Source organism: Polistes fuscatus, unplaced genomic scaffold (genome assembly GCF_010416935.1).
Source record: "Polistes fuscatus isolate 324 unplaced genomic scaffold, CU_Pfus_HIC Scaffold13, whole genome shotgun sequence".
Lineage (NCBI taxonomy): Eukaryota > Metazoa > Arthropoda > Insecta > Hymenoptera > Vespidae > Polistes > Polistes fuscatus.
The window spans coordinates 2,752,904-2,779,543 of NW_025113031.1; the positions used below are offsets into that span (position 1 = coordinate 2,752,904).

Below are 26,640 nucleotides of genomic sequence, written 5' to 3' on the forward strand. Positions count from 1 at the left end.
TTTATACATATACCAAACGTATTACTTACGCACAAAATATTAAAAACAATAAGAATCATCGCAAAGGAAAGGATAACAAAATATGCTTCATTCAAAAAGGATCTAAGAATTTTAACGAACCTTAAATAAAAAGAAAAACATCACAAATAAAATTAAATAGAAATTAAATTAAAGTTAAATCCAAGAAAATCGACGTACTCTAAAGATTTTTGGTGTCGATTTATAATATCGATTATCCAATTGTATTCTTCAGCTTGTGTACAAAAGTAAAAATTATTTTTTCTATATTTCTGATTTTTTTTAAATGGTTCATTTATTGTCAATCTGCAATTCAGAAAGTATACTATAATAAAAACGTTAGGAGCATATACAGTAAGAAAAAAAAATAAAAACTTACCTTTCCATAAGAAACTTACATTACGATGTGACGTTGATAGCAAGCGTGTTGGAAAAAAATCACAAAAGTTGAGAAGCTAAAACTTCCAATTACTGTTATCATTACAACTCCTATTGTTTGGTAAAGAAACATGATATAAAATAGCACTCCAGGATTATTATCTTTATTTTCCATTATAGGTAATGTTAATTGCTTATCCTCCAATTTGCCAATAAATTGCAGAAAAACATTAAAAATGCATGGAAATATTATTGAAGAGCAATAGACATAAAAGAAAACTGTAAACGTTAAGGATAATTTTTATTGCAAATATTAGATATTACAACGTTTTTCCTTACAACTACTTATACCTACTCATTATAGTATACACATACAATTTACTTTGAACAGTATACTTTCCCAAAATAATTAGTTCTTTACGATCGGTAAATTCCTCGTGATCTAATTTAAAATGTGTCATAAGTAATTGCACCTAAACAATGAAAATATATATTTTATTTTATTTATAAGAATAAGGGTTGATTATAAATTTGAAAATAAAATTTAACGAACTGTTTCAAAGCGAAAGAAGAAAGTACTGAAGGCAGAGATCATGATAAAACCAGCTACTAATTTTTGAATTAACTTGACATTTGAATACAATGAAATTTCTCTTGTTAAAAGTCTGTACAGCTAGAGAAAAACCAATTCCTTTTCTAAGTGTTGTTAAGATGACATTAGATTGTATTTAGTATACAATATGTTAACGATTATTAGACCAGACTTTACTTCTATTTTATGAAACATAACGACAATAGGAATTCAAATTTATCTTCATCAAATAATAGATATTAGAGAAAAAATCAGATATATAGAAAAAAAAAGTACACTCTTAAACAAAGATCAAATTTACCAGTTGCACAAAAAAAGGTATAACGTAGGCAATTACAGCAGAGATTAAAAAAAACTGATTCCTCGAGTTACGGTTAGGACGTTGATTTGACAAAAACAAAAAAACACGATTAGAAAAAAAAAAATGATGCTTCACGAAATCACAATTTTTCAAAATCATAGTAAAGTATCTCACGATATCCTCCAGCAAACTGAACAAAATATTACCATCTATTCACTCATTATTCATTCAAATTGCTACCAACTAGAAAAAGCATAAATTTGACCCAATTAGTGTATTGATTGAAGCACTGTAAATTAATCAGTAAAATTACAAGTAAAAATTGCCCTTATCTTATAGCTTATTCTATGTAGAATATTTTCTATTGAGACATACTTGCGTGAATGTATTGAAACAGATGGTGGTTCTCATAATTAAACGAGGGGAAAAAATACTTTTTACTTTCAATATCTGAGGACATGCGCAGAAGAGTTGGTTGGTTGCAATATTGGTCAGTTGAACTTCGACAGTGGTGCAGGACACTAGGTTAAGAAAAAATAAGCTATTTCCTAAGCCAGTTATTATGTAATACTTGCCTTTTCGAAAATATATTTTTTCAAATTTATCATATTTCTAAACGGAACTTCTGTGACAATATCTAATAAGAATACATTAAAAAGAAATTATTAAATAAATTCTCACCTTAAAGAATATTCTGATAAAAATGATAACAAAAATAGGTGCTTATAAAATTGTCGAACACATATATTAAACAAAAAAAGATAGTTCTTTATTGCATTGATTTCGGACATGAGTAAGTACTTCTAACTATAAATTCTGCTTGTTATTTTATCTATAATCTTATAACAAATGTATGCTAATTTTTATTCAAATGCCTTGAATTATGGTACACTCCTATATACCATTGCAAAAGACAGTGCTTTTCGCATCATCTAAAAACAATTAATTAATTTATATAAAAGTTAATTTGTTATCAATATTAAGTTTTTTTATATATACAAATATATTTGTTATCAATATAAAGTTATTAATTTGTATAATCAATATTATCAATATTAATTTATTATCAATATCGTTATAAATATTATTATTTATTATCAAATTATATAATTTTTAATCAATATTGTTATAAATATTAAGCCACTTACCTCAGCAAAAACTTTGTGCGATGAGACAAACATATTTCCGATTGATAGAAAGCATGGTTTTCCACTTCTAGCTATCATAAATAATAGCAATTTCTGTGTATTTATAGATAGCGTATAGAACGGAACGTTACTTCTACAAACAATAATTCTTTTTTTATTCTTAAACATGTTTACTTTTAAACGATGTAATGAAAAGTAATAAGGAAATAATATTTAAAATACCATAAAGAAATTTTTATTTACTCTTATTATTGACCAATATTTTTTAATTTATTACTTAATAAATAATATATATTTCTTCCTTACAATTCTTCAAAAACTGCATTGCTATGATTCAACAATCTTTGTCCAAGATAACAATTTATATACAACGTAAATACACAACCAGTTACATACAGGATGCATTCTATTTTGTCTGCAAGAGTTTTTAATAATACCGAGAATTGAAGAATCTAAAAGAAAAGATAAAAGTATGATTTTATAGTATAAAGTCTTTTTCCAAACGTGTATGAAACACTTTACACATTATTCTATAATAACACTTTTTTATTAAACCGAAATAGTAGTAGTATAAAGATCAGAAATTGTTCTAGCCAATATTTTTAAAAATGTTTTTTTAAGAAAAGGTATAACAGCTCAAGTAAAAAAACAACAATCCCTACGTAAACGACATAGTCTAAAAATCGTCGTTTTGACAAATCAAAAAGTTTATAGTACGTCACGAAACGAAAACATCGTATAATTAACAATAATTTTTTAATAATGAATTAAAATAATAACGAATATTTTTTATTTAAATCAAAATCCAATAAGATATTGAAAACAGAACAATTCTAGCGTATTCGACTTACACATAAAAAATTAATCATGAAAAGTAAGATTCCGAGAAGAATTACAATCAAATAGACAACATTCGAAACGTATCGAAGCATCTCAACGTATCTTAAAAATAAAAAAATTATTAAATTTTAACAAAATATAATGGAGAATTAAGAGAATTATTTTTAACATACTCAAAAGATATTCTATGACGATTTACAATGTCGCTTATCCAATTGTATTCTTCCGTTCGTGTATTGAAATATTTAGTATTTTTTCCAACATGCTGATTTCTTTCAAATGGTTGACGAATTTTTAATCTGTGAATGAGAAATAGCACAGTAACAAAATTGATTAGAAGATATTTTATATGTAAATAAATAAAAACTGACTGTCCTACAAGAAACGTACCTAATAATGCTACATTGACAGCAAGCGTGCTGTATCAAAACAAAAAATGTTGAAAGGCTAATACTGCCAACTACTGTTATTATTAGAATCCCTATTGTTTGGTAAAGAAGCATGCAAAAAAAAAGCATCCCAACGTGACCAATATTATTTTCAATTAAAGGTAATGTTAATTGGTTATCCTCCAATTTGCCAATAGAATATAAAAGAGCATTAAAAATTGAGGGAGATATAATTAAAAAGCAGTTAACATCAAAGAAAACTGGAAAAGTTAAAGAAAATATATATTGTTAAAATATGAACTTACAAAAATCTGTCAACAATTACTTCTCATACTTGCCCATTAAACCACAGACATAAAATTTGCTTTGAACAGTATACTTTTCTAAAACGTTGAGTTCATCAAGATCAAAAATTTTCTCGTGATCAAGTTTCAAACGAACGATAAGTAATCGAATCTTTAAATAAAAAAGAAATATTTTCTATAAATATTCTTGAATTACAGCGAGAAATATAATTATAAAATAAAAGTCTACTAACTGTTACGAAGCGAAAATAACTAGTAAGATAAAAAGACATGAAAACAATACCGGATACTACTCTTTGAATCAATTTAATAGTTGATTGCCGGATCAATTTAGCCGTGAAAAGCTCATACAGCTGCATAAATGAAGAATTTACAAAATATTTTTAGGATAATGCAACAACACATCGCAACAATATTATAATTAGAAACGCTAATAGAAGAAACATTTGTTTTTATTTAAAATATAATAAGTAAAAATAAAATTATATTAAGACAAAACATTCACTGCTTTATAATAAATAATATTAAAATAAAAGTTACATATATGTATATATATAAGATAATGAAAAATACGATCACCATTTGAAAAAAGAATGGTATCGAGTAGACAAGTAAAACGGAACAAAACAATAACTGATCACTCGAGTTTCGGTCAGAACGTTGATTCATTAAAAACTGAAATAAAGAATTTGAAAAAAGAAAGTGATGTTTCGAGAGATCTCGATTCCGTAAAGCCATTGTAAAGTGTCTCACAGAATCCCAGAGCAAACTAAACACAATACGACTCTTTACTTGCCCTTAACTAATTCAAATTGCTACCGATTACAAAGAATGTAAAATTGACACAATCAGTGTAATAATTGAAGTGCTATAAATTAATCAATATAAATACTAGTTAAATTCGTCGGATACACTATATCTTCTCAATGTACAATATTTTCTATTGAGACATACTTGTGTACATGTGTTGAAACAGATGGTGGTTCCCATAATTAAACGAGGGGAAAAAATACTTTTTACTTTCAATATCTAAGGACATGCGCAGAAGGGTTGATTGGTTGCAATATTGGTCAGTTGCAGTTCGACAGTGTTGCAGGACACTAGCTTTGAAAGAAGAGAACCGTTTCCTATGGCAGCAAGTGCAATATACTTGTCATTTATTCCGTCAAATACATTGTGATTAAAAAAAATGATCCGTTAATGTTTACCTTTAAAATTAATACAAGTGATAAAAAACAAACTAAAACAATTGTGTCCGCAAGTTTTTCAGTTAGTCGAATGAAAAATAAAGACGATGTTTAAATAATACTTTTTATTAAAATGTATTTTCAGAAAAAGTATGTTCTTTTAAATTTACAAAATAACAATTTAATGTGATTAGGACAAATATTATTTCACATAGTATTTATAATGGTCTTACGAAAGAATTGAATTATTGTGTACTGTAGAATACCATCGCAAAAGAGAATGCTTTTCGCATTAACTACAAAAAAATTAATTCATTAAAGGAAAATAATAAATTTAATAAAAATAATAATTAAATACTTACCCCAGCAAAAATTTCATGCGATGAGACAAACATGTTTCCGATCGATAGAAAGCACGGCTTTCCACTTCTCGCTATCATAAATAAAAGTAATTTTTGAGTATTTCTAGATAAAGTATAAAACGGAACTTTACATCTGCAACAAAAGTGTTTTTTGTTCTTAACGAAAAAAAAATTAGAGTGTTTAAAGCAATTTTTAATAAATTATTTCAATAGTAAATTTCTTTATAGTATCGAGGATCCGTCAATTATTGCAATTGTTGTTTATGTAAAATAATTAGTTCGTACAATTCCAAAAATACCGCATTGCTATGATTTAACAGCTTTTGTCCGAGGAAAAAATTAATATATATAGTAAAAAATGAGCCAATAACATACATGCTGAATTCAATTCTATCTATTGCAGTTTCCGAATATTCAGAATATTGGAGAATCTAAAATAAAGTGATAAATGTTAAAAAACTGCATTTAAGATATGGAAAAATACGTAAAGCCAAGTAAACACCGTTTTTCTTAAAGATTTTTTAAATATAGAATGGTATAAAAAATTTGAAAAAAAATAGTTCTAACACTTTTACACTTTATTTAGAACGACATAAAAACATAACAATTTATCTCATAAAACAATTGTGTCTTGTGAACAAATTTTTAATATAAATAACGTGCAACAGATAAGAACGTGTTAGAATAAAATATAGTTCAGTTTTGTACTTTTCCCTTTTCATAAAAAGAAAAAATTCTATTGCTACATCACTAATGTCTAAATACTTCAATAAAAAATCGTATAAAATGCTTTCTCGTGAAATAAAAATAAAAGACAACGTACATATATCTATTAATTTTAGGCAAATTACTTACGCACATAAAATTAAAAACAATGAGAATCATGGCTAGGGAAACAATAATAATATACGCTTCATTCGAAAACAATCTAATCATTTTAACAAACCTTAAGCAGAACAGAATAAATATATATAATTATTATGAAAACTATAAAAAATTTCTATAAGAGACAAACCACTTACTCTATAGATTTTTGATGTCGGTTTATAATATCGATTATCCAATAGTATTCTTCAGTTTGGGTACTAAAATACAAATAATTATTTCTATAATTTTCATGTCTTTCAAACGGTTGACGGATTTTCAACCTGGAATTCCGAGAGAACACTTTAAAAAAATACTTGAATACATAATCATTACGCAAATTCGTAAAAAATTACTTTATTACAAGAAAAATACTTAATAATGCTATGTTGACAGCAAGCATGTTGTATGAAGACAAGAAAAGTAGAGAAACTAAAACTTCCAATCACTGTTACTATTACAACTCCTATTGTTTGGTAAAGTAGCATAGTATAAAATAGCACTCCAGGATTATTATCTTTATTTTCCATTATAGGTAATGTTAATTGCTTATCCTCCAATTTGCCAATAAATTGCAAAAATGCATTAAAAATGCTTGGAAATATTATTGAAAAGCAATAAACATAAAAGGAAACTGTAAAGATTTACGATTATTTTTATTGCGAAAATTTTATATTAGAATGTTTTTTTTTACAACTACGTATACCTACTCATTATAGCATACACATACAATTTACTTTGAACTGTATACTTTTCCAAAATAATTAGTTCTTTACGATCGGTAAATTCCTCGTGATCTAATTTAAAATGTTTCATAAGTAATTGCACCTAAACAATGAAAATATATGTTTTATTTTATTTGTGATAATAAGGGTTGATTATAAATTTGAAAATAAAATTTAACGAACTGTTTCAAATCGAAAGAAGAAAGTACTAAAGGCAGAGATCATGATAAAAGCAGCTATTATTTTTTGAAATAACTTGATATTTGAATACAGTGTAATTTCTCTTGTTAAAAGTTTGTACAGCTAGAAAAAAACCGATTACTTTTCTAAGAGTTGATAAGATGATATAGAATGTGTTAAAGATTATTAAACCAGACTTTACTCCTAATTTATGAAACATAACGGCAATAGAAATTCAAATTTATCTTCATTTAATAATGGATATTAAAGAAAGATTTATAAAAAATAAAAAAATCATGTACAGGTATACGAAAATCATATTTACCACTAGTGAAAAAAAAGGTAAAACGTAGGTCACTACAGCACAGACTAAAAAAAATTGATCCTTCGAGTTTCGATCAAAACGTTGATTTGAAAAAAAATGAAATAAACGATTTGAAAAAAGAAAGTGATGTTCCGCTTGATCTCGACGTTTCGAGGTCATGGTAAAGTATCTCACGAGATCCTCCATCAAACTGAAAGAAATACTTTCATTTACTGGCCCCTTACGAATTTAAATTGCTATCTATTACAAATAGTGTAAATTTCAATAAATCATTGAAATGATTAAAGTTAAAGTCTGATACCTTATATCTTCACAATGCACAATATTTTCTATTAAGACATACTTGCATGCATGTATTGATACAGATGGTGGTTCCCATAATTAAACGAGGGGAAAAAATTTTTACTTTCAATGTCTCGGGACATGCGCAGAAGGGTTGGTTGGTACCAATCTTGGTCAGTTGCACTTCGACAGTGGTGCAGGACACTAGCTTAAGAAAAAATAAACTATTTTCTAGGTCAGTTAGTATGTAATACTTGTCTTTTACGAAAATATATTTTTTCAAATTTTTCATATTTCTGAACGGAAATTCTGTGACAATATCTAATAAGAATACAATAAAAAGATATTATTAAATCAATTCTCACCTTAAAAAATATTCTAACTAGAAAGACTAATAAAAGTACAAGCTTGTAAATTTGTCGAACAAATTTACGAGAAAAAATATAAACATAATTATTGTTGCAATCTTTTCTAACGTAAGTAACTACTTCTTGTTCTTCACAAACCCTGAATTATGGTACACTCCTATATACCATTGCAAAAGACAATGCTTTTCGCATCATCTAAAAGCAATTAATTAATCTGTATAAAAATTAATTTGTTATCAATAATATTATGGTATTTACCCCAGCATAAACTTCGTGCGATGAGACAAACATATTTCCGATTGATAGAAAGCATGGTTTTCCACTTCTCGCTATCATAAATAATAGCAATTTTTGTGTATTTATCGATAGCGTATAAAACGGAACGTTACTTCTACAAAAAAGAATCCTTTTTTTAATCTTATTCGAGCTTGACTTTAAAAGATAGAAAGAAAAGTAATTGGAAAAAAAATGAGAAATTTTATAGAAAGAAATTTAGTCTCTGTTATTACTAACCAACAAATTTTACATACATATATACATAACTTATTGCTTAATAATTACTACATATTACTTTCTTACAATTCTTCAAGCACTGCATTGCTATGATTCAACAATCTTTGTCCTAGATAAAAATTTATGTAGACAGTAAATATTGAACCAGTGATATAAATAATACATTCTATTTTGTCATGTAAAGTTTTTAATAATACCGAAAATTGAAGAATCTGAAATAGAAAATACAAATATATTTTTATTGTAAAACGCCTTCCGTCGATATTTTTAAACGTATATTGATAAAATACAAAAATTTACTGAAATTTATAACAGTTTGACTTACACATAAAAAGTTAAACACAAGTATAATCATTGAGAAAAGAATTATAATTAAGTAGATAACATTTGAAATGTTTCTGAGCATCTTAACATACCTTCAAAATAAATGAATTCATAAATTTTATGATAATCTCTAATAGAAAAATAATATTTATGATTTTTTCCACTTACTCAATAGATATTCTATGATAATTTACAATTTCGCTTATCCAATTGTTTTCTTCCGTTTGTGTACTAAAATATCTATTATATTGGACTGATTTTTTATTCCTTTCAAATGGTTGACGAATTTTTAATCTATGTTTAAAAAAGAACACTTTCAGTTAAAAGTTGTGTGAATAAAAATTGACTGTATTACATGAAACGTACTTTATAATACTACATTGACAGCAAGCGTGCTGTATGAAAACCAGAAATGTTGAAAGAGCAAAACTGCCAACTAATATTGCTATTAAAAATGCTATAGATTGACCAATAAGCAAACTATAATAAAGAATCCCAACGTGACCAATATTATTTTCAATTAAAGGTAATGTTAATTGGTTATCCTCCAATTTGCCAATAGAATATAAAAGAGCATTAAAAATTGAGGGAGATATAATTAACAAGCAGTTAACATCAAAGAAAACTGTAAAAGTTGAAGAAAATGTATATTGTAAAAATATGAACTTTTAATTATATGCAAACAATTACTACTCATACTTGCCCATTAAGCCATAGACGTAATATTTGCTTTGAGCAGTATACTTTTCTAACACGTTGAGTTCATCAAGATCGGAAATTTTCTCGTGATCAATTTTAAAACGAACAATGAGTAATTTGATCTTTAAATGGAAAAATAATTGTTTCTATAAAATATTGTTAATTTTATATAAGAATGGTAATTCCAAAATGAAAATCTACTAACTGTTCCGTAGTGAATATAAGTGATAACATAGGTGCAAATAAAAATAATAATTGATGATACTCTTTGAACCAACTTTATAGTTGACAATCCGATCAATTTAGTTGTGAAAAGCTGATAGAGCTGCACGAATAAACAATTTATACAACATTTTTAAGATATGCGACCACTTATCGCCACAACATTATCGTTAGAAACTCCGTTGGAATAAACATTTCTACTTATTTACAATAAAATAAGTAAAAACAAAATGATTTTCAAACGAAACAAACACTGCTCAATAATTTCTATTGGAATGAAAATTGCATATAGATTAAAGGGAATGCCGATTACCATTTGAAAAATAAATATTGATGAATATATAACTATAACCGAACAAAACAATAACTGATCACTCGAGTTTCGATTAGGACGTTGATTCGACAAAAACTTAAATAAACGAGTTGAAAAAAGAAAGTGATGTTTCGAGAGATCCTGATTCCGTAAAGTCATTGTAAAGTGTCTCACAGAATCCCAGAGCAAACTAAGCGAAATACTACTCCTTACTTGCCCCTAAGTAATTCAAATTGCTACCTATTACAAATAATGTAAAATTGACGCAATCAATGTAGTAGTTGAAGTGCTATAAATTAATCAATATAATTACTAGTTAAATTCGTCTGATATTCTATATCTTCTAAATGTACAATATTTTCTATTGAGACATACTTGAGTGCATGTATTGATACAGATGGTGGTTCTCATAATTAAACGAGGGGAAAAAATACTTTTTACTTTCAATGTCTCGGGACATGCGCAGAACGGTTGGTTGATAGCAATCTTCGTCAGTTGCACTTCGACAGTGGTGCAGAACACTAGCTTAAGAAAAAATAAACTATTTCCTAAGTCAGTTATTATGTAATACTTGCCTTTTCGAAAATATATTTTTTCAAATTTATCATATTTCTAAACGGAACTTCTGTGACAATATCTAATAAAAATACATTAAAAAGAAATTATTAAATAAATTCTCAACTTAAAGAATATTCTGATCAAAATGATTAACAAAAATAGGTGCTTATAAAATTGTCGAACACATGTATTAGACAAAAAAAGATAGTTCTTTATTGCATTGATTTCGGACATGAGTAAGTACTTCTAACTACAAATTCTGCTGGTTGTTTTATCTATAATCTTATAACAAATGTATGCTAATTTTTATTCAAATGTCTTGAATTATGGTACACTCCTATATACCATTGCAAAAGACAGTGCTTTTCGCATCATCTAAAAACAATTAATTAATTTGTATAAAAGTTAATTTGTTATCAATATTAGGTTTTTTTATATATACAAATATATTTATTATCAATATAAAGTTATTAATTTGTATAATCAATATTATCAATATTAATTTATTATCAATATCGTTATCAATATTATTATTTATTATCAAATTATTATAATTTTTAATCAATACTATTAAAAATATTAAGCCACTTACCTCAGCAAAAAGTTTGTGCGATGAGACAAACATATTTCCAATTAAAAGAAAGCTAGGCTTTCCACTTCTAGCTATTATAAATAATAGCAATTTCTGTGTATTTATAGATAGCGTATAGAACGGAACGTTACTTCTACAAAAAATAATTCTTTTTTTATTCTTAAACATGCTTACTTTTACACGATGTAATGAAAAGTAATAAGTAAATAATATTTAAAATACCATAAAGAAATTTTTATTTACTCTTATTATTGACCAATATTTTTTAATTTATTGCTTAATAAATAATATATATTTCTTCCTTACAATTCTTCAAAAACTGCATTGCTATGATTCAACAATCTTTGTCCAAGATAACAATTTATATACAACGTAAATACACAACCAGTTACATACAGGATGCATTCTATTTTGTCTGCAAGAGTTTTTAATAATACCGAGAATTGAAGAATCTAAAAGAAAAGATAAAAGTATGATTTTATAGTATAAAGTCTTTTTCCAAACGTGTATGAAACACTTTACACATTATTCTATAATAACACTTTTTTATTAAACCGAAATAGTAATAGTATAAAGATCAGAAATTGTGCTATCCAATATTTTTAAAAATGTTTTTTTAAGAACAGGTATAACAGCTCAAGTAAAAAAACAACAATCTTTACGTAATCGACATAGTCTAAAAATCGTCATTTTGACAGATCAAAACGTTTATAGTACGTTACAAAACAAAAACATCGTATAATTAACAACAATTTTTTAATAATCAATTAAAATAATAACGAATATTTTTAATTAAAATCAAAATCCAATAAGATATTGAAAACAAAATCATTCTAGCGTATTTGACTTACACATAAAAAATTAATCATGAAAAGTAAGATTCCGAGAAGAATTACAATGAAATGGACAACATTCGAAACGTATCGAATCATCTCAACGTATCTTAAAAATAAAAAAATTATTAAATTTTAACAAAATATAATGGAGAATTAAGAGAATTATTTTTAACATACTCAAAAGATATTCTATGACGATTTACAATGTCGCTTATCCAATTGTATTCTTCCGTTCGTGTATTGAAATATTTAGTATTATTTCCAGTATGCCGATTTTTTTCAAATGGTTGACGAATTTTTAATCTGTGTATAAAAAAGAACTCTTTAACTTAAATGCTGAGTGCATAATCAGTACGCGAATAAATAAAAATTTACTGTATTACATAAAACGTACTTTATAATGCTACATTGACAGCAAGCGTGCTGTATGAAAACCACAAATGTTGAAAGAGTAAAACTACCAACTGCTGTTACCATTACAACTGCTATTGATTGACCAATAAGCAAAGTATAATAAAGAATCCCAACGTGACCAATATTATTTTCAATTAGAGGTAATGTTAGTTGGTTAACCTCCAATATGCCAATATAATATAAAAAAGCATTAAAAATTGAGGGACATATAATTACCAAGCAGTTAAAATCAAAGAAAACTGTAAAAGTTGAAGAAGATATATATTGTAAAAATATGAACTTACAACTATCTGCCAACAATTACTTCTCATACTTGCCCATTAAACCACAGACATAAAATTTGCTTTGAACAGTATACTTTTCTAAAACGTTGAGTTCATCAAGATCGAAAACTTTCTCGTGATCAAGTTTCAAACGAACAATAAGTAATCGAATCTTTAAATATGAAAGAAATTTTTTTCTATAAAATATTCTTGAATTACAGCAAGAAATATAATTATAAAATAAAAGTCTACTAACTGTTACGAAGTGAATGTAACTAGTAAGATAAAAAGACATGAAAATAATACCGGTTACTACTCTTTGAATCAATTTAATAGTTGATTGCCCGATCAATTTAGTCGTGAAAAGCTCATACAGCTGCATAAATGAACGATTTACAAAATATTTTTAGGATAATGCAACAACACATCGCAACAATATTATAAATAGAAGCGCTAATAGAAAAAACATTTGTATTTATTTAAAATATAATAAGTAAAAATAAAATGATATTAAGACAAAACAGTCACTGCTTTATAATAAATAATATTAAAATAAAAGTTACATATATGTATATATATAAGATAATGAAAAATACGATCACCATTTGAAAAAAGAATGGTATTGAGTAGACAAGTAAAACGGAACAAAACAATAACTGATCACTCGAGTTTCGGTTAGAACGTTGATTCATTAAAAACTGAAATAAAGAATTTGAAAAAAGAAAGTGATGTTTCGAGAGATCTCTATTCCGTAAAGTCATTGTAAAGTGTCTCACAGAATCCCAGAGCAAACTAAACGAAATACGACACCTTACTTGTCCCTAACTAATTCAAATTGCTACCTATTACAAAGAATGTAAAATTGACACAATCAGTGTAATAATTTAAGTGCTATAAGTTAATCAATATAATTACTAGTTGAATTCGTCTGATACTTTATATCTTCTCAATGTACAATATCTTCTATTGAAAAATACTTGTGTGCATGTGTTGAAACAGATGGTGATTCCCATAATTAAACGAGGGGAAAAAATACCTTTTACCTTCAATATCTGAGGACATGCGCAGAAGGGTTGTTTGAGTGCAATCTTTGTCAGTCGTGTTCCGAATGCAGTGCGGAACACTAGCTTTAAAACAACAAGACTATTTTCTATGACAGTTAGTATAGAATACCAGTCTTTTATGAAAATATATTCCTTTAATTTTTTAACGCTTCCGAACGAAACATCTGTAACGTTACTTATTAAAAATATAATAGATAAATGTTATTAAATCACTTCTCACCCCTCTAGGAAAATTCTGATTAAAAAGATTAACAAAAATAGGTGCTTATAAAATTGTCGAACACATATATTAGACAAAAAAAGATAGTTCTTTATTGCATTGATTTCGGACATGAGTAAGTACTTCTAACTATAAATTCTGCTTGTTATTTTATCTATAATCTTCTAACAAATGTATGGTAATTTTTATTCAAATGCCTTGAATTATGGTACACTCCTATATACCATTGCAAAAGACAGTGCTTTTCGCATCATCTAAAAACAATTAATTAATTTGTATAAAAGTTAATTTGTTATCAATATTAAGTTTTTTTATATATACAAATATATTTGTTATCAATATAAAGTTAATTAATTTGTATAATCAATATTATCAATATTCATTTATTATTAAAATCGTTATCAATTTTATTATTTATTATCAAATTATATAATTTTTAATCAACATTGTTATAAATATTAAGCCACTTACCTCAGCAAAAACTTTGTGCGATGAGACAAACATATTTCCAATTGAAAGAAAGCTAGGCTTTCCACTTCTAGCTATTATAAATAATAGCAATTTCTGTGTATTTATAGATAGCGTATAGAACGGAACGTTACTTCTACAAACAATAATTCTGTTTTTACTCTTAAACATGTTTACTTTTAAACGATGTAATGAAAAGTAATAAGGAAATAATATTTAAAATACCATAAAGAAATTTTTATTTACTCTTATTATTGACCAATATTTTTTAATTTATTGCTTAATAAATAATATATATTTCTTCCTTACAATTCTTCAAAAACTGCATTGCTATGATTCAACAATCTTTGTCCAAGATAACAATTTATATACAACGTAAATACACAACCAGTTACATACAGGATGCATTCTATTTTGTCTGCAAGAGTTTTTAATAATACCGAGAATTGAAGAATCTAAAAGAAAAGATAAAAGTATGATTTTATAGTATAAAGTCTTTTTCCAAACGTGTATGAAACACTTTACACATTATTCTATAATAACACTTTTTTATTAAAACGAAATAGTAATAGTATAAAGATCAGAAATTGTGCTAGCCAATATTTCTAAAAATGGATTTTTAAAAACAGGTATAAAAGCTTAAGTAAAAAAACATAACAATCCCTACGTAAACGACATAGTCTAAGAATCGTCGTTTTTACAGATCAAAACGTTTATAGTACGTCACAAAACGAAAACATCATATAATTAACAATAATTTTTTAATAATCAATTAAAATAATAACGAATATTTTTTATTAAAATCAAAATCCAATAAGATATTAAAAACAAAATCATTCTAGCGTATTTGACTTACACATAAAAAATTAATCATGAAAAGTAAGATTCCGAGAAGAACTACAATCAAATAGGCAACATTCGAAAAGTATCGAAGCATCTCAACGTATCTTAAAAATAAAAAAATTATTAAATTTTTACAAAATAAATTGGAGAATTAGGAGATTTATTTTCAACATACTCAAGAGATATTCTATGACGATTTACAATGTCGCTTATCCAATTGTATTCTTCCGTTGGTGTATTGAAATATTTAGTATTTTTTCCAATATGCTGATTTCTTTCAAATGGTTGACGAATTTTTAATCTGTGTATAAGAAAGAACTCTTTAACTTAAATGCTGAGTGCATAATCAGTACGCGAATAAATAAAAATTTAATGTATTACAGGAAACGTACTTTATAATACTACATTGACAGCAAGCGTGCTGTATGAAAACCACAAATGTTGAAAGAGTAAAACTGCCAACTGCTGTTATCATTACAACTCCTATAGATTGACCAATAAGCAAAGTATAATAAAGAATCCCAACGTGACCAATATTATTTTCAATTAGAGGTAATGTTAGTTGGTTAACCTCCAATATGCCAATATAATATAAAAAAGCATTAAAAATTGAGGGAGATATAATTAAAAAGCAGTTAACATCAAAGAAAACTGTAAAAGTTGAAGAAAATATATATTGTAAAAATATGAACTTACAACTATCTGTCAACAATTACTTCTCATACTTGCCCATTAAACCACAGACATAAAATTTGCTTTGAACAGTATACTTTTCTAAAATGTTGAGTTCATGAAAATCAAAAATTTTCTCGTGATCAAGTTTCAAACGAGCAATAAGTAATCGAATCTTTAAATAAGAAAGAAATTTTTTCTATTAAATATTCTTGAATTGAAAGCAAGGAATATAATTATAAAATAAAAGTCTACTAACTGTTACGAAGCGAAAATAATTATTAATATAAACAGTAATGAAAATAATACCGGTTACTACTCTTTGAATCAGTATAATAGTGGATTGCCAGATCAATTTAGTCGTGAAAAACTCATACATCTGCGTAGATAAAAAATTTATATAATATATTTAGGATAATGCAACAACACATCGCAACAACATTATAATTAGAAACACTAATAGAAGAAACATTTGTATTAATTTAAAATATAATAAGTAAAAATAAAATGATACTGAGACAACACAGTCACTGCTTTATAATAAATAATATTAAAATAAAAGTTACGTATATGTATATATATAAGATAATTAAAAATACGATAACCATTTGAGAAAAGAATATTATCCAGTAGAAAAGTAAAACGGCACAAAACAATAACTGATCACTCGAGTTTCGGTCAGAACGTTGATTCATTAAAAACTGAAATAAAGAATTTGAAAAAGAAAGTGATGTTTCGAGAGATCTCGATTCCGTAAAGTCATTGTAAAGTGTCTCACAGAATCCCAGAGCAAACTAAACGCAATACGACTCTTTACTTGCCCTTAACTAATTCAAATTGCTACCGATTACAAAGAATGTAAAATTGACACAATCAGTGTAATAATTGAAGTGCTATAAATTAATCAATATAAATACTAGTTAAATTCGTCGAATACACTATATCTTCTCAATGTACAATATTTTCTATTGAGACATACTGTGTACAGTGTTGAATTCCGTCAAATACATTGTGATTAAGAAAAATGATCCGTTAATGTTTACCTTTAAATTAATACAATGATAAAAAAACAACTAAAACAATTGTGTCCGCAAGTTTTCAGTTAGTCGAATGAAAAATAAAGACGATGTTTAAATAATAATTTTTATTAAAATGTATTTTCAGAAAAAGTCTGTTCTTTTAAATTTACTAAATAACAATTTAACGTGATTAAGACAAATATTTTTTCACATAGTATTTATAATGGTCTTACGAAAGAATTGAATTATTGTGTACTGTAGAATACCATCGCAAAAGAGAATGCTTTTCGCATTAACTACAAAAAATTAATTCATTAAAGGAAAATAATAAATTTAATAAAAATAATAATAAAATACTTACCCCAGCAAAAATTTCATGCGACGAGACAAACATGTTTCCGATCGATAGAAAGCACGGCTTTCCACTTCTCGCTATCATAAATATAAGTAATTTTTGAGTATTTCTAGATAAAGTATAAAACGGAACTTTACATCTGCAACAAAAGTGTTTTTTGTTCTTAACGAAAAAAAAATTAGAGTGTTTAAAGCAATTTTTTATAAATTATTTCAATAGTAAATTTCTTTATAGTATCGAGGATCCGTCAATTATTGCAATTGTTGTTTATGTAAAATAATTAGTTCGTACAATTCCAAAAATACCGCATTGCTATGATTTAACAGCTTTTGTCCGAGGAAAAAATTAATATATATAGTAAAAATGAGCCAATAACATACATGCTGAATTCAATTCTATCTATTGCAGTTTCCGAATATTCAGAATATTGGAGAATCTAAAAAAAGTGATAAATGTTAAAAAAACTGCTGAGATACATTCTAGCAAAATAGAAATAAAAGAAAATATACTTATAATAATAAATGTTATTTATTAATTTTAAGCAGATTACTTACGCACAAAAAATTAAAAATAATGAGAATCATTGCAAGAAGAAGAAGAATAATAGAGATTTCATTAGATATGATTCTAAGCATTTTAGCAAACCTTCAGCAGAACAGAATAAATATATATTATTATTTTGAATATTAAAAAAAGTTTTATAAAAGATAATCCACTTACTCTATAGATTTTTGATGTCGATTAATAATATCGATTATCCAATTGTATTCTTCAGTTTGGGTACAAAAATACAAATAATTATTTCTATAATTTTCTTGTCTTTCAAACGGTTGACGAATTTTCAACCTGAAATTCCGGGAGAAAACTTTAAAAAAATACCGGGGTACATAATCATTACGCGAATTCATAAAAAATTACTTTATTACAAAAGAAAGTACTTAATAATGCTATGTTGACAGCAGGCATGTTGTATTAAGACAAAAAAAGTAGAGAAGCTAAAACTTCCAATTACTGTTACTATTAAAACTCCTATTGTTTGGTAAAGTAGCATAGTATAAAATAGCACTCCAGGGTTATTATCTTTATTGTCAATTATAGGTAATGTTAACTGTTTATCCTCCAATTTGCCAATAAATTGCAAAAAAACATTAGAAATGCATAGAAATATTATTGAAGAGCAATAAACGAAAAAGAAAACTGTAAACGTTTGGGATAATTTATATTGCAAATATTGAATATTAGAACGTTTTTCCTTACAACTGATTATACCTACTCATTATAGCATACACATACAATTTACTTTGAACAGTATACTTTCCCAAAATAATTAGTTCTTTACGATCGGTAAATTCCTCGTGATCTAATTTAAAATGTTTCATAAGTAATTGCACCTAAACAATGAAAATATATGTTTTATTTTATTTGTGATAATAAGGGTTGATTATAAATTTGAAAATAAAATTTAACGAACTGTTTCAAAGCGATAGAAGAAAGTACTGAAGGCAAAGATCATGATAAAACCAGCTACTATTTTTTGAATTAACTTGAAATTTGAATACAATGTAATTTCTCTTGTTAAAAGCCTGTACAGCTAGAGAAAAACCAATTCCTTTTCTAAGTGTTGTTAAGATGACATTAAATCGTATTTAGTATAGAATATGTTAAGAATTATTAAACCAGACTCTATTTCTGTTTTATGAAACATAACAGCAGTAGGAATTCAAATTTATATTCATCAAATAATGGACATTAAAGAAAAATTCATAAAAATATAAAAACAATATACAGGTTTACGAATATTATATTTACCACTAATAAAAGAATAGGTAATACGTAAGTCACTACAGAAAAAATTAAAACAAACTGATCCTTCGAGTTTCGGTTAGAACGTTGATTTGACAAAAACTGAAATAAACGATTTGAAAAAAGAAAATGATGTTTGGTGAGATCTCGGTGTTTCAAGACCATGGTATAGTATCTGTCGAGATCTATCAGTTAACTGAACAATATGCTACCTTCACCTTAACCCTAACTTATTCAAATTGCTATTTATTACAAATAGTGTAAATTTGTGTAAATCATTGAAATGATTGAAGTCCAATAAATTATTCAATAAAATTACCAGTAAAAACTTCCCTTTATCTTATAGCTATTCTACGTACAATATTTTCTATTGATATAACTTGTGTGCATGTATTGACACAAATGGTGTTTCCCATAATTAAACGAGGGGGAAAAATACGTTTTACTTACAATGTCTAGGGACATGCGCAGAAAGGTTGTTTGGTTGCAATATTAGTCAGTTGTACTTCGGCAGCGGTGCAGGACAATTGCTTTGAAAGAAATAAACCACTTCTTACAGAAATTTGTATAGAATACTTGTCACTTAAATCATGAAATACTTTATTTTGAAAAAGAAGATCCGTTAGTGTTTACCTTAAAGATTAATACAAGCGATAAAAAACAATCTAAGACAAATGTAATAACAAGTTTTTTATTAAGTCTAACGAAAAATAACGACGGTTTAAATAATTGATTTTATTTAAATTAATTTTTAGGGAAAATAAATACTTTTGAATTTATTAAATAAAAGTTTATTGTGCTTAATACAAATTGCAAGGTAAATTATTTCTTATAGTATTACGAAATCTTCGGATTATTGTGAACTTTGGTAGACCATCGCGAAAGAGAATGCTTTTTGTATTAACTAAAAAAAAATTAATTAATTCGTGTATGGAACAATTAATTAAATAATAATAATAATAATTTAATAATTACCCCAGAAAAAACTTCGTGCGATGAGACAAACATATTTCCGATTGATATAAAACACGGTTTTCCACTTCTAACTATCATAAATAAAAGTAATTTTTGAGTATTTCTAGAAAGAGTATAAAACGGAATATTACATCTGCAACAAAAGTGTATTTTATTATTAAAAATAAACAACCAAAGGTAGAGAGAAAAGCATTTAAGGCTATATATAATTATATTTTCGAAAGTAACATTTTTTACAGAAATAAGGGATCGTCAAATATTGCAATTGCTGGTAAAATAAAACCATATCTTCTTACAATTCCACTAAAACAGCATTGCTATGATTTAACAGCTTCTGTCCGAGGTAGAAATTAAAATATATAGTAAAAAAGGAGCCAATAACGTACATGCAAGATTCCATTCTATCTGCTACAGTTTTCAATATTTCCGAATAGTGTAGAATCTGAAAAATAGCGATAAAAATTGGTCCTTAAATAAAACAAAATTTCTTTTAAAAAATGCAGAAATGCGCAGAGTAAGAAATTCAAAATACTGATATAATAATTTATTTAAAAAAATATTATGTTTATAGGATATGATAAAAAACTTCTGAGAAACAATATTTTTTTACTTAAGCACCATACGTTAATCGACTAATAATTGATTTCATTAGGAAATTGTGTCCCGTAGAAAACTATTTCAATATAACATACAACAGATTGTAACGTATTAGAAGGAAATATAGTTCAGTTTTTCACTGTCCCTCTTTCATAAAAGAAAAAAATGATATTTCTACAACACAAATATGTAAATATTTCAATAAAAGATTGTATAAAATAAATTTCCATGAAATAAAAATAAAAGAAAATGTACATACAATATAATAAACTAATAAAATCTATTAAATTTAGGCAAATTACTTACGCACACAAAATTAACAACAATCAGAATCATTGCAAGGAAAAGAGAAATAATATATACTTCATTAGAGACGAGTCTCGTCATTTTAACATATCTAAAGCAGAACAGAATAAATAGATATAATTATAAAAAAATTCAATAGCGTTAAATAAGAAATAATCGACCTACTCTATAGATTTTTGGTGTCGTTTTATAATATCGATTATCCAATTGTATTCTTCTGCTTGTGTACAAAAATACAAATAATTTCTTCTATAATTCCGATACCTTTTAAATGGATGACGAATTTTTAATCTGCAATTGATAGAGATTACTTTAACAAAATAGTTGAGTACATAATCAGTAAACAGATAAATAAAAAATTACTTTATCACAAGAAACGTACTTTAAAATGCTATTTTGGCAGCAAGCATGTTGTATGAAGACAAAAAAAGCTGAGAAACTAAAACTTCCAATTACTGATGTTATAATAAGATATACTATTTGATGACTGAACATACTATAAAATAGAACTCCAGATTTATATGATTTATTTTCAATAAGTGGCAGCGTTAATTGATTATCGTCCAATTTGCCAATAAATAGCAAAAACATATTAAAAATGCTTGGAAAAACTAATGAAGAGGAATAAACGTAAAAGACAACTGTAACAAATAAAAATAAAAAATGTAATATCTGGTTATGAATTTTAAACTATTTGATAATAATTACTTATACCTACCCATTAAAGTATAAACATACGATTTTGTTTGTCCAGTAAATTTTTCCAAAATGTCGAATTCTTCCTGATTGATTAATTTATCGTGATCAAAATTAAAACGTTCTATCAGCAGTTGTATCTTTAAGTTTAACATTATACGTTTCAATTGTAAGAATAAAAGCTAATTGAAAATACAAAATAAAAATTTTACGAACTGTTTCAAAGCGAAAATAAAAAATACTATAACAAGAGATTATAATAAAACCAGCCATTATTTTTTGAATATACTTGGCACTTGATTGCAGAAGAAATTCGGTTGTTAGAAGTTGGTACAGCTAGAAAAGAACCGATTACTGGCAAAAGTGTTAAATAGATACAATTAGATAATTTTAGATACATAATACGTTTAGGAATAAAGAATCTAACTTTGTTTCTATTCTATGAAACATTTTTTAATAAAAGTTCTAATTTATATTCATAAAATTATTAATATTAAGAAAAAAATAATATAAACTATAACATAGTGAATTTTTATCCTAAAAGATACAAATAACTATAGATACAAATGTAAATCCTAACTACCAATAGTACAATTACTGGTAATATTAAGACGATTATAGCAGAAAATATCAACAATTGATCACTTGAGTTTCGGTTAGGACGTTGATTCGTTATAAACTGAAATAAACGATTTGAAAAAAGAAAGTGATGTTTCGCGAGATCTCGACGTTCCGAGGTCATGGTAAAGTATCTCACAAAATCCTTTATCAAACTGAACGAAATACTATCATTTACTGGCCCCTTACTAATTCAAATTGCTATCTATTACAAATAGTGTAAATTTGTGTAAATAAGTGTCTTGATTGAAGTAATTTAAATTAATCAATAAAATTAACAGTAAAAAAACTTCCTCCTATCTTATAGCTATTCTACGTACAATATTTTCTATTGAGATATACTTGCGTGAATGTATTGATACAGATGGTGGTTCCCATAATTAAACGAGGGGGAAAAATACCTTTTACTTTCTATATCTAAGGACATGCGCGGAAGGGTTGTTTGATTGCAACCTTTGTCAGTCGTACTTCGAACGTAGGTCGGAACACTTGCTCAAAAAACAGAATACCATTTTCTATGGCAGTTTGTAAAGTATACTAGTCTTTTACGAAAAAATATTCCTTCAAATGTTTTCTAGTTTCGTATATAACATCTATGAAGCTTTTCATCAAGAGTACAACAATAAAAAATTATTAAATCAAATCTCACCTTGAAGAATATTCTAATTAGAAATATTAATAAAAACATACGAGCTTGTTAATGTTTCGAACAAATGTATTAGTCAACACATAAATATACTTCTATGTTTCATTGATTTCTAATATAAGTAAGTATTACAACTCTAAATAAACAATTGTAATTTTTACTTAGAATTTTTGTAACATATGTTTTTTTATTGTTTTTCGAAATCCCTCAATTATTGTACACTGTAGTAGCCCATAGCAAAAGAAAGTGATTTTCGCATAAGCTAAAAATAATTTAAATTATCTAGAAAACAGTTTATTTAATATAATAATTAAATAATTTTAATTATAAATGCACACACTTACCCCAGCAAAAACTTTGTGCGATGAGACAAACATATTTCCGATTGATAGAAAGCACGGTTTTCCACTTCTAACTATCATAAATAATAACAATTTTTGTGTATTAATAGATAATGTATAAAACGGAACGTTACATCTATTAATAAAAATTCTTTCTTTAATCTCATACAAACATGCCTTTAAACGATAGAAATAGAAAGTTATTGAAAATAGATATGTAAAATTCTATAGATAAAAGATTTTTATCGCTATTATTATTGACCAATAAATTTTAACTTATTGCTTAGTAAATAATAAATATTTCTTTCTTACAATTCTTCAAGAACTGCATTACTATGATTCAATAATCTTTGTCCAAGATAAAAATTTATATACAACGTAAATACTGAACCAGTTACATAAATGATGCATTCTATTTTGTCTTTTAAAGTTTTTAACAATACCGAAAATTCGAGAATCTGAAAGAAAAGATAAAAGTATATTCCTATAGTCAAAATTCTTCTATTAATTCTTTTCTAACATATATTGAACAAAATACACACAATTATTTAATACCATTTTTTTCATTAAAACGAGATCGTATAATAAAGTTTAAAAAATCTCTATGTACACGTCATAGTCTTGTGTCACTGTCTTTTCAGCACAATATTGTTTCAATACAACATAAAATAAACTAAACGTATATTGAAACAAAATAAATAGGTTTACATTCACTTTTCGAAAAAAATTCACAATAAGTAAAATTAGCTGTAATGTATTATTAATTCGTTAAAATAATAAAACATACTTTTCGTTGAAAGAAAAACCGAACAATAACTAGATGACATATAAAAATTCACTGTTATTTATGCTGGCTTGACTTACACAGAGAAAATTAAAAACGATGACAATCATTGCGAGAAGAACAACAATTAAATAGGAAACATTTGAAATATACCTCAGCATTTTAATATACCTTAAAAATATAATCGAATCATTAAATTTTATGATAATCTAAAGGAAAGTAATACTTATAATTTCGTACTTACTCAATAGATATTGCATAACGATTTATAATGTCGATTATCCAATTGTGTTCTTGCGTTAGTGTACTAAAATACCTAGTATATTGTCCCGATTCTTGATTCCTTTCAAATGGTTGACGAATTTTTAATCTGTGTATAAAAAAGAACTCTTTAACTTAAATGCTGAGTGCATAATCAGTACGCGAATAAATAAAATTTTAGTGTATTACATGAAACGTACTTTATAATGCTACATTGACAGCAAGCGTGCTGTATGAAAACCACAAATGTTGAAAGAGTAAAACTGCCAACTGCTGTTACCATTACAACTCCTATTGATTGACCAATAAGCAAACTATAATAAAGAGTCCCAACGTGACCAATATTATTTTCAATTAAAGGTAATGTTAATTGGTTATCCTCCAATTTGCCAATAGAATATAAAAAAGCATTAAAAATTGAGGGAGATATGATTAACAAGCAGTTAACATCAAAGAAAACTGGAAAAGTTGAAGAAAATATATATTGTAAAAATATGAACTTATAATTATCTGCCAAAAATTAATACTCATACTTGCCCATTAAACCATAGACATAATATTTGCTTTGAACAGTATACTTTTCTAAAATGTTGAGTTCATGAAAATCAAAAATATTCTCGTGATCAAGTTTAAAACGAACAATAAGTAATCGAATCTTTAAATAAAAAAGAAATTTTTAATATAAAATGTCCTTAAAATACAACGAGAAATTTAATTTAAAAATAAGAATCTACTAACTGTTACAAAGCGAATGTAGCTGATAACATAAGCGGAAACGAAAATAATCATTGATATTACTCTTTGAACCAACTGTACAGTTGACAGCACGATCAATTTAGTTGTAAAAAGCTGATAGAACTGCATAAATAAACAATTTATATAATATTTTTAGGATCATGCGACCACATATGGCAAAAATATTATAGTCAACAACGTCATTGGAAAAAACATTTCTATACATTGCATATATTATAAGTACAAACAAATATATTTTAATGCGAAAAAAATCACTGCTGAATAATTTCTATTGGAATGAAAATTGCATAGAGATTAATGGAAATAACGATTACCATTTGAAAAATAAATATTGATGAATAAATAACTAGAAACGAACAAAACAATAACTGATCACTCGAGTTTCGATTAGGACGTTGATTCGACAAAAACTGAAATAAACGATTTGAAAAAAGGAAGTGATGTTTCGAGAGATCCCGATTCCGTAAAGTCATTGTAAAGTGTCTCACAGAATCCCAGAGCAAACTAAACGAAATACTACTCCTTACTTGTCCCTAAGGAATTCAAATTGCTACCTATTACAAATAATGTAAAATTGACACAATCAGTGTAATAATTGAAGTGCTATAAATTAATCAATATAAGTACTAGTTGAATTCGTCTGATACTTTATATCTTCACAATGTACAATATTTTCTATTGAGACATACTTGTGTGCATGTATTGATACACATGGTGGTTCCCATAATTAAACGGGGGGAAAAAATACTTTTTACTTTCAATATCTAGGGACATGCGCAAAACGGTTCTTTGATTGCAATCTTTGTCAGTCGTGTTCCGAATGCAGTGCAGAACACTAGCTTTAAAACGAGACAACTATTTTCTATGGCAGTTAGCATATAAGTACAGTCATTTATGAAAATATATTCCTTCCATTTTTTAGACCTCCGAACAAAACATCTGGGACGTTGTTATTATGAATACAATAGATGAAAGTTATTATATACAATCTCACCTTGAAAAATATTCTAAATGTAAAGATTAATAAAAATAAGAACTGGTTAATATATTAAACAGATGTACTAATCAACACATTAATATACATGAATGTACTATCGATTTTTAATATAAGTAAGTATTTTAACCATAAATAATCATTTGTTATTTTTATTAAGAATTTTGTAACATATTTTTGCTTATTTTTTTCGAAAACCTTGAATTATGGTACACTCTTATAAA

General features: G+C 26.3%; 2 protein-coding genes across 2 annotated transcripts; both read right to left on the reverse strand.

The window, feature by feature from the left end:
* Nucleotides 1-1,375: 1,375 nt before the first annotated feature.
* LOC122513825 lies at nucleotides 1,376-10,726 on the reverse strand. The gene is made up of 9 exons (XM_043630305.1): nucleotides 10,336-10,726; nucleotides 10,006-10,125; nucleotides 9,805-9,922; nucleotides 9,468-9,726; nucleotides 9,270-9,395; nucleotides 9,103-9,193; nucleotides 8,844-8,989; nucleotides 8,523-8,655; nucleotides 1,376-2,221 (listed from the first exon to the last, which is right to left on the reverse strand). The coding sequence occupies exons 1-9, from the start codon at nucleotides 10,492-10,494 to the stop codon at nucleotides 2,171-2,173; spliced, it is 1,203 nt and encodes a 400-aa protein (XP_043486240.1). The 5' UTR covers nucleotides 10,495-10,726; the 3' UTR covers nucleotides 1,376-2,170.
* A 1,174-nt stretch (nucleotides 10,727-11,900) lies between these two features.
* On the reverse strand, nucleotides 11,901-13,459 carry LOC122513831. Its single transcript, XM_043630313.1, has 4 exons — nucleotides 13,020-13,459; nucleotides 12,716-12,894; nucleotides 12,499-12,624; nucleotides 11,901-11,937 (listed from the first exon to the last, which is right to left on the reverse strand). The coding sequence occupies exons 1-4, from the start codon at nucleotides 13,044-13,046 to the stop codon at nucleotides 11,913-11,915; spliced, it is 357 nt and encodes a 118-aa protein (XP_043486248.1). The 5' UTR covers nucleotides 13,047-13,459; the 3' UTR covers nucleotides 11,901-11,912.
* Between the last annotated feature and the right edge of the window lie 13,181 nt (nucleotides 13,460-26,640).